Source organism: Oreochromis niloticus, linkage group LG18 (genome assembly GCF_001858045.2).
Source record: "Oreochromis niloticus isolate F11D_XX linkage group LG18, O_niloticus_UMD_NMBU, whole genome shotgun sequence".
Classification (NCBI taxonomy): Eukaryota; Metazoa; Chordata; class Actinopteri; order Cichliformes; family Cichlidae; genus Oreochromis; species Oreochromis niloticus.
The window spans coordinates 37,846,691-37,856,900 of record NC_031982.2 but is presented as its reverse complement, the minus strand read 5'-3'; the positions used below and the strand labels follow the sequence as shown (position 1 = coordinate 37,856,900).

At 41.4% G+C, this 10,210-nt stretch overlaps 1 protein-coding gene across 1 annotated transcript; it reads right to left on the bottom strand.

Moving 5' to 3' along the window:
- Positions 1–2,243: 2,243 nt before the first annotated feature.
- On the bottom strand, positions 2,244–7,083 carry LOC109203502 (uncharacterized; the record flags this gene model as incomplete). Its single annotated transcript, XM_025900676.1, has 4 exons — positions 6,783–7,083; positions 6,409–6,698; positions 5,364–5,433; positions 2,244–2,581 (listed from the first exon to the last, which is right to left on the bottom strand). Coding segments are annotated over exons 1-4 (753 nt in total), but the record flags the coding sequence as incomplete, so codon positions are not given.
- Between the last annotated feature and the right edge of the window lie 3,127 nt (positions 7,084–10,210).

Genomic DNA, 10,210 nt, shown 5'->3' with positions numbered 1-10,210 from the left:
TGAAAATAGAGCAACAGGACTGCTAGTCTTTGATTTTATTTATTTTCTGCTGTGTTTTACTTGCATTTATTTGAAAGACTGAGTGTAAACACAAAAAATTATTTTATTTTATGTGCAGGAATGTGCAGAAAATAGGTTTAAATGTTAAACAAATTTCTTCCAGTCAGAGAATGTTGCATATAATTTAATTTTTACATTTTAAAGATTAAAACTAATAAAACAAGTTTTAAAAAGAGACTTTTCCATGAGAGGCGGAGGGAGCCATGGTGTCCTGTTTTTGCTTACCAAGGATGAACTCCACAGATTTAGATTTTGGATGTGGTGCGGTTGCATTACTAGTTTTCAACAAACAGACGGTTGAAGCTGTGTTCATGTTACAGCATCTTATATCAGTTGCACAGATATAGCTGTAAGTAATCTGGGCGCTACAGCTTTAAGCAGCTGCGCGCTCCCGCGGACGGTAATCACTTTCTGCCCGACGATCACTTTTTGGCACAACACCTGGAGCTAAGGGGGCAAAACAGTCACATGAGTGCTGCTGTTTGACTGAGGAAGAATAAAGTAGTCGTAGTAAGCCAATCACATGACCACTTAAAGACAAAGCAACAAGGTGCCAGTTTGTAAATTGTGTCGATAGGCCACGTAAAACCAGAGTCATGATAAACAATATATACGCCTGTTTTTCCTCAATAGTTTCGTCACGTTTGCTGTCTAAGGACAGCGCAGCGAGACCTCTGCTTATGAGCAAAAAAAAACAAAACAAAAAATCACCCCTTTGGTGTTGGTGGAAAAATGCACCATGTCGACCAATCAAAAAATGAAAGGATAAAAGATAAATGGCTGCAAGTAACTTTGCTGTTTGCAAAACTTTTGCATAGGATTTTAAAATTGACAATTTATATTTGCATTTAAAGTTGTGAGATATGATTCATTAAACATGTTTGTGCTTGTTACAGTAAAAAATATAACATCTTCTACTCGGATTTTATGTTTTGAGAGGGGAAAACACTTAAACATGAGAGCAGGACAGTGATGTTTTCACCAAATCTGAAGGAGAGCATCATCATCTGATGTGATGAGTTCAGAGAGAATAAATGGAATAAGCATGAGATGGTCTTCCTGGTTGGACTTTTAGCTTCATGTGAGAGATTTTAGCTTAAAGAGATAAACCTCTGTTACTCTGTTTATTTTGCTTCTGCTGCATTTTTGCATGTCCTCATCCACTAAATATAAAATAGTGTAAATGAGCAGCTTTGGATGTTTGACAGTTTTTATTGTGTCTGAACGTTCCTACAGTTGGTTTGTGGTTGATGTGGATTTGCTGCTCATGTGAATCCTCCCACAGTGTTTCATTAGCAGCTGTAACCACAGTGACTCTGATAAAACAGGAATTAGCAGAATCCATCTGATATGAAGCTGTGCTTTGAATACCACTTCCCTCCTCTTTGAAGAGTAGTCAGATATCTGTGTTCAGGTTTTTGTACAGCCTCTTCTACACTTTGTATCACTGTGTTTGTAGAGCACAGTAGTAGAGAGCTGTGTCTGCCAGGGTTAGGGCTGTTATGGTCAGAGTTGTTGATCGATCTGATGTTTGGGTTTTATATCGATTATCAGGAATATACTGACGATGACTGTCTGATTTTGCTCCTTTCCAGAGTATAAACTGAGGAGCCTGAAGGTCAGAATGATGTCTGTACCAATAAAGCCAAGGATAACTTGAAGTTGTCTCATAGCTACATGTGAGTGTGACAAGTTCTCCTTCTGTTTTAGTGACTTCAGTTTGTTGAGGAGTGATTGAGTCTCCAGCTGTGAGTCCTGGAAAAAGAAAGAAGAAAAGTAGTGAAATGCAGTCTGTATATCTGCTTAATGCAGCAGCTTCAACTAAACTTTAATCCCTGTTCTTAAACTCACCTATAATGTGAGATAGAAGCAAAAAGAGGTGCAGCAACATGTCTTTGGAGTTATTAAAGCCAGACAGACAGCACATGAACAATGTTCTTCCACTGCAGCACAATGACCAACAAATAATGTCATTGGATGAGCTCAACTTCAGTGGGCGGGGCCAGTTTAATAGCTGAGCCAATCAAATAGTTTTGTGCTTCCACAGCAGCTCTGTCTCTGTCTCTGATCTTTACTGCTTCATTTCTCTGTTGTCTTTGTCATCAGTCCAATGACACAAGAATCAGAGGTTTAACAGTGTGTGGCTCCCTCTAGTGGATGTTGTGGAGTATTCTGTTGTCTTTGCTCCAAAGGTTTTTGTACAGAGTTTTGGTGTTTCCTGTCACTGTGGGCTGCAGAGCACAGTAGTACACAGCAGAGTCTGTCACTGCAGCAGAGGAGATCTCCAGATCTACACGTTTCTCTGTTTTGTCAATGTGAGCTGAGAATCCCGACACAGCTTCATGAACTGATCCTCCCTCTGTGATGGACAGCAGGAACTCTGGTCTGCATCTCTGGTATTGTCGGTACCACTGGATATTGTAGATAGAACCATCATATGTACAGGTCAGGTTGATGTTTCCTTCCTCTGCAACAGCTTCTTCAGCACGTTCCTGCTTTATGCTGTTCATGGAGCCCAAAGCTGCAAATGAATGATTCCTGTCAGTCAGTCTTTTTCTTTCTTTGTGAGCATAATGAGATGAAGAAATCTGCTAATAATAACTCTGATCAAATCTTGTCACAATGAGACTTTTCTGTGTTCTAACACTCACCTATGCAGTGAGAGAAAAGTACAAACAGGTAAAGGAACATGTTTCAGGTGTTGAAGTCACACAGCAGATGAACAAAGTTCAGCAGAATGAAAAGACTAAGCAGCCTCTCTGCTGCACAGCCTTCTCCTCAACATCAGGCTGGAGGTCTGCAGAAAGAGACCATCTCATTGGCTGCGTTCAGCATCAGTGGGTGGAGTCAGAGAGAAACCTGTTTAGAGTCTTTATGAACAGCAAAACATCTGCTGGTTGTTTTTACAGCTTTTCTTGTTGCATATGTGTTTCTTTCAGACTGAAACGTTTTGGAGGAGAGTATTTGAATTACTAATAAAAATAATAATTCCCTGAGATTTAGAGATAAATCTGTTCCTACACTGTTATTAACACTGGGAGCACTGAATGTATCCTGTTATGTTTTGGACATGGCTGTGATAGCTGAAGCTGCCATGAGAGAGTGTGTGGGAGATGAGAGAGAGTTTCCTCCACTTGTGTTGGTTTATGAGGAAGACCAGTTACAGTTTTTCCTGAATGCTTAAACCCTAACTGTGATTCTTATAGCACAATTTCTAAAACTATTAATACTTATAGCAAAACCACTCACTGAGTTTGCAAAACTAAAAGCACAAACACTGCTTTGCACTCAGTTTGCCATTTTGTAACACACACTTTGCAAACCTGTAGCTACAATCCACTGCACAGCACTCTTTTTGAGGAACTGTAAACACAACTCACGGCTTTACACTCAATTTCCAAATGATCAACACACTCCTAGCAAAACTATACACATTTATGGCCATTATTTACACTATTTTATCAACTGTCTGGCACACTGTCACATGTGAAAACTGTTTTAGATCATTAGTTCACTTTGCAATCAGCCTAAGCACCATAATACAGGTAAGCTCTGTATGTGGAGTACAGTGGAGGGAGCAGGAAGAGTGAGAAGTAGAGGAGGCCCAGGAAGGGGACGTGGAGGTGAAGAAGTAGGACGAAGAGGACAACAAGGACAAGGAGGAGCAAGAGGAGGGGGAAGAGGAAGGGTAAGAAGAGTAAGAAATAGAATTACTGATGACATCAGAGCACAATAGTGGACCATGTAATCAACCATGGAATGACCCTGAGTGAACAGTGAACGTGTAAATCACCTGCGATATGACTACGTGCAGGTAAGCTATAGTATCATTGGTACTGAATCTGGAAGTGCATACTGTAGTGCTGTGCATGTGCCTGCTGTGCTGCATTTGTTTTGTCTTGTATAGAGAGTGATGGAGCTACAGGCAGATGGGTCATGAGCAGTTTGTTGTGGATGAGGCTGGTTTTCACCTCACTAAGATGAGGAGACGTGGCAGGAACATTATTGAACACCGTGACATAATCAATGTCCCAGGTAGTGCTGGGCGATATGACGATATATATCGTGTGGACGATAGAAAAGGGTCTATCGTGCCATTTGTCTTCTATCGTTTCTAACCCTAATTTTATAAATTATTACATAAAATATATCATTAACCCTTTACAACCGGTCGGAGCAGGCACGCTCCGTTTTGCCTAACTATTTTTAAATCCCTGTAGAACTGGAACCACGTAAGGTAGCGCAATAATGGTTTTTTTGCGTATGAAACTGTAGGAGTTGTACTTGCATCTTATTCCATTAGCTTCCCCGAGGTCACGGTTTCCTTCCACATATAGCTTTGCAAAAATTGCATAAAAAGCACTTCCAGCAACAAAAACATAATATTCCAGAAACACGCTTTGCCGATCCGATCAGCTGTTCATAACACTTCCTACGTTGGAATATAAGTCAGCGTGAACTATCGCATGTCTACCATTACCTGTCCGAAACCGGAAGTGACGTCATTTTCGCGGAAATTGTAGTTTTTCAGCTTCAAAGCCTATGTTGGTGTTTTTAAAAGTCATGTTTGACTTTATGCTTTTCTGTATCGTTTCTGGGATGCTTAGAAGTCAAATTGCACTGTTGGAAATAGTTTATTTTGATGCACATGCTGTTTTTTTGCAAATTTGCATTTATTTATTTTCATTTTTCCTGTAGTATATAAAAATTAGTGTATCTCAAAAATAAAACTATGAAGACACTCAAAATAAATTTCTCGTGGTTGGAAACTATTTTGTGCAACTTTTTTGTATTTACAGTTTTGAGGGATACGCCTCTTAAATTTCTCTAACTAGAAATATATGTAAAAAACAAAACAAATGATTTTCAATTTTTTTGTAGTTTATTGCACTTTTTTGCAATTTATGTAGTTACTATGGACTTAATGCATACATATTATTAAACTTTGGGCTATAACGGTTGTATTGATGTATAGCAACTTGAAATGCTCCCACAAATGGCACTACAGCATGTAAAATGTAAAGATAAGCTCTGGCGGACTTGGTTCCATGGTAGGTCTTAAAGGATTAAATAGCCTGTGGCAAATATATTAGTGTTGTCTTCTCACTAGCACTAGTCCCAGGACAACGTGGGCCCATATAACACTGCACACATTATTACATTCCTGGACACTTTACATGACATGCTCACTAATGTTCAGAGACCAGAGCAGACCAGATACGTCATCATATGGGACAATGTTAGTTTCCATAGGGCTGCTTTGGTCCGCAACTGGTTTACAGATCACCCACTCTTCACTGTACCCATCCTCCCCCCATACTCTCCATTCTTGAATCCAGTTGAAGAGTTCTTCTCTGCCTGGCGCTGGAAGGTCTATGACCGTCATCCCCATCAACGCATAGCCCTTTTACAGGTAATGGAGGAGGCATGTGGGGATACTGACCAGGCATCATGTCAGGCCTGGATACGCCATTCCAGAAGATATTTTCCCCGGTGCCTTGGACTGGTGGACATTGCATGTCATGTAGACGAAATTTTGTGGCCGGACCCAGAGAGACGACACGATGTAGACTGATTTCTTTTTTTTCCTCAGTGAAATTACTATTTCGTTTTGACTTGGAAATAAACACTTGTGTTTGTTTTGATGTGTGTGAATAAACACCAGTACTTGAAGTTTGGATCCCTCTATGTTTACGGACCTATGACAAAAGTATGAGCTCAAACTGACATAGCCTACCTTGTGCACAGAGAAAGCAAAAGCCAGATGTGTTTTTATTCATACCATCAGTGTGCAGTTGGTGCATTGTGTGCTTATTAATGTCATGGCTTGTGTTAACTGTTTGATATGAAAATACCATTTTTACGAAGGTTTGGAGAGTTAAGCAAAGGTTTATTCGCTTTTATAAGAAAACTACAATGTTTTGCTGATTTGGTGAAGGGTTTTCTTATTTGTGTGTAGAATTTTGCAAAAATAGCCAATAGTTACAAAAAATGTGCTCAAGCCATCAGAAAAAAAACTGTAATGTAGCACAAGGTTCAGTTAAGTGTCAACTTTTTCACTTTTGAGTAAAGAAGTTGATGGAAAAAGTCCTGGACGTCTGTACTTTACCTACGACCAACTCTGTGGGATCAGTGATCAATCATTTATCATGTTGTCATTGATCAGTGACAGTTTGATTTCCGTTGGAGATAAAGATTGAAGATTTGTCATCAGTCCAATGACACAAGAATCAGAGGTTTAACAGTGTGTGGCTCCCTCTAGTGGATGTTGTGGAGTATTCTGTTGTCTTTGCTCCAAAGGTTTTTGTACAGAGGTTTGGTGTTTCCTGTCACTGTGGGCTTCACAGCACAGTAGTACACAGCAGAGTCTGTCACTGCAGCAGAGGAGATGTTGAGATCGATTTGTTTTTGATCATCCACAACTTGAACAGACAGTCCAGAGATTTCTTCTTTCATTACACTTCCTGATCCCAAATGATAGAGCAGGAACTCTGGTGGTTTTCCAGGATATTGTCGATACCAGTAGAAATGATCACTTCCAGTTGCCTTTTTGGAGTATCTATAGGACAGAGTAACAGTGCTGCCTTCTACACTGAACACTTCTTTGTTGGTTGGAGTGAGATCTTCACAGCTGACACCTAAAGGAACAGAAACATATTTGATACTTTTATAAATCATCACAATTCAAATGTATTTCTTTAAACACACAGATTGTAACGTACCTGTTAGAATGGTGAGAATCAGTAAAGAAAGTGCATAATAGTCCAAAGACAACATGTTGAATGAAGGTAAAGTTTATGGTTTGTGTGCTGAACTCTGTTGAATGTGGAGGTTTCTCTCTCTTCTAGTTCAGTAACAGCTCAGCTCCTCCCTGAATCTCTCCTCCTCCTCTCTGATCTGGGTTTGAACTTCTCTCACTTCCTCCTCTTTACACACTAGTAGCAGCATTTTCACTTTCAGGTGGGAGCTCATATTTCAGCTCTGTGCTGCTTCAGTCCACAGATGATTCATGCTGTAAATATAAATCAGTGAGGGGAGGCTCAAGACTTTCACACAGTACTGTACAAAGTACTGACAGCCTCACATTAACCTGATCTCACATCTACACAGACACTAACCCCATGCCTGTAAGTCAGGCTGAAATGTCTGTATTAGGCAGTTAGTCTACTAACTGGAAGGTTGATGGTGCAATTCCCTGCTCCTTCAGTCTGAATATTTAGTTTAACTCAGTTTTATTTATAAAGCACTAAATCAAAAAGCACCCCGAGGTGTTTTATGTCATAAAGACTCGACAGCATTACAGGGAAAATTCCAACAGCTGATTCCCTGAGAGCAAACACTTGGCAACATTGGGAAGGAAGAACTCCCTCAACTCCTAGAAAAAACTACTAATACAGTTACAAATACTGGTACTACAATAATACTACAATTACTTCTGCAAAGAATAATGATTATTATTGGCATGATGTGGAGTTGGAAACATTGAAGATTATGTCTATATGTTCATCGTCTATGACTGAATTTGAAAGTGGAATAATGTAATTGGTTGGTTGAATTTCAATGGGCGGGGCCAGTTACATCTTAGTACCATTAGTTTTTGTAACTTCATCTCAGCCAATCAAATAGTTTTGTGCTTCCACAGCAGCTTAGTATGATTAACAGAGAATGGTACTCATGACCATTGATCAGTGGATGTTGATCAATGGTTGTGACAATTTGCATATTAATGATCATAAACTGACCTCACAGCCCATTGTTCATTCAGTGGTGCTGGTTTCAGTCATTGTGCAAAGGTCAGCTGAGATTGAAGACGTCACCTGATGATGATGATGAAACGTTTCTCCCACTGAAAACATCCAGATGAACAGAATCAGCTTTTTAGGATTTCCTTACCTGGATGACTGAGCGTGCATGTTGGTGTTCCAGGATATTGTTAATATCAGAAGATCATTTATACTCATTGAAGGGTTTTTTTTAGAGGTATTCATAAACTTGTTCACTTTGCCCCTTCATGTGGCAGCCCTGATATCACACCATCATCTTCACACAGGAAATATTCATATTAATTTCTCTCCACTACGATTAATACATGATTTAAATCACTGGAACAACCTCTCAGTGTCATGATTACAGGAATGCATCGACTCTAAAGCAGCCCACATGAGGCTAAAGCTTTACATGCTTTTATTTTGAGAAGGTTCAAAGACAGAGGGGCAGGTAAGTAGGTTTCCTGCCGATGGACAGAGCAGGGAGACACCAGAGAACTGCCCGAGAGAACGACTGCTGAGTGTCAGTGCAGTCAGAATTGCTTATATAGTATTTATTAGAGTCCTTTCTTGTGTTTCACTTTTAGAGTTTCTGTGTCAGGGAGGTAAGTGAAGGTTTCAGAAGGCTGAGAGGGTGGAGAGTGGATGGGCAGGTTAGTTTTCCAGGTGAGTTTTCCAGCTCTGTTACAAGTAAGTCCTTTCCAAACAGCAGACAATGAGAGAATCCTTCAGGTTTCAGGTAACTCAAGTCCACAGAGCTATGAGCAGACACAAGAGAACATGGTGAGGTAACAGAAGCTACAAGCACAAACTCATAAGTCATAAATTAAGAGCTGAATTTCCACCAGAATGAAGACAACAATCTGACAAAGAGTGGATGTTTCAGCTGGACCTTTCATTCCCCAAAACATGAGGAGTTAATGAGATCTGGTTAGGAGGTCACCAACACTACAAGCACCAACCAGCTTGCAGCCAAAGCTCTGCACAGCCCCATCAGCACTGAGTCCCCAGCCTCACTCAGACTGCTGCCAAAGCTCTGCTGGAGGTGGGAGTTGAAGATCACCTGAACCACTTTGATACGCCAGGCCTGTCCAGCATTCTCCCCCACCACCTGACTCAGCTCACCCCCAGATGATGATCAGATGACAGCTCAGCTCCTCTCTTCACCAGAGTGTCCAGAACATACTGCTGCAGACCTGATGATGCAATTACATGCTTTGGCTTTGTGGTTAGTGTCATGGTCCGGGTGAGTCTGAGTAACTTTCCACAGCATCAGCTGTCCTCCTCTGGGTGGAGCCCTTCTTGCCCCTCCCCGTTCCTCAGCTGCAGGCAATTATTCTGGCAGTATTTAGGAGCAGCGCACACAATAAGTCTTCGCCAGGCGGACGGTGGTCGGTCGACAAGCTAGAAGCATACATTCCATACGGTTTAAGTGAATCGTTTAGTTTTTGGACTTTGGACTGCGGACTACGGATTTGGATCACGGGCCTTGGCGGTTGGGCATAAACTGGTATATGACTGGCTGGAATGGCGTCTCAGGTGGGTGAGGATGATGATATGGATTTTAGTTACTGGACCCCGGTTGCTGGAGGGCGAAGATCAGGAAGAGGGAGAAGCAGGACAGAGGAGGCGAGTTTATTTGGGACACAGACTAGTAAACGGAGCTTGGAGGAGAACAGTTCGGAGTAGGGGTCCAGAGTTGTCCGGAGGAAAATGGTGAGGGAGGATTTCAAAATAATTCTAAAGCTCAGGAAGGAAGATGAGGATGTGCAGCTAAGCCCAATAGCGTTGTCTAGAGAACTGAAAAAGAAGTTTGGAGATGTTCAGCTGGCTAAAATTGTCAGGGATGGGAAAGTGCTGATAGTGGTTAAGACAGAAGAACAAAGAAATAAAGTGTTGAATGCTGAAAGTATTTGTAGGAAGACTGTAGGAGACAAAAGGATCTTAGGAGACAACAAAGTGACACGGGGGGTGATTACGGGTATCCCTGTAGAAGAGGACCTGGAGAAGCTCAAGCGATGTATTAATGGTGGTGAGGTCAGCAAAGTACAAAGACTGCTAAAAACGATTAATGGGGAGAGGGTGAGTAGCCTGTCGGTTCTATTGGAATTCCAGGAGGCAGTCCTGCCGGACAGAGTTAAAATAGGTTGCATGAGCTTTCCTGTTAGACCATATGTGCCACCACCCCTCAGGTGCTATAAATGCCAAAGATACGGACACATCGCTGCAGTTTGTCAGAGGGAAACAGAGGTGCCCCAAGTGTGGAGGGGAACACCGATATGACGAATGTGGGGATAGTGTACAGGATAAATGCAGTAACTGTGGGGGCAGCACAGGGTGAGTTACGGGGGGTGTGAAGTAAGGAAGAAGGCTGTGGAGGTCGA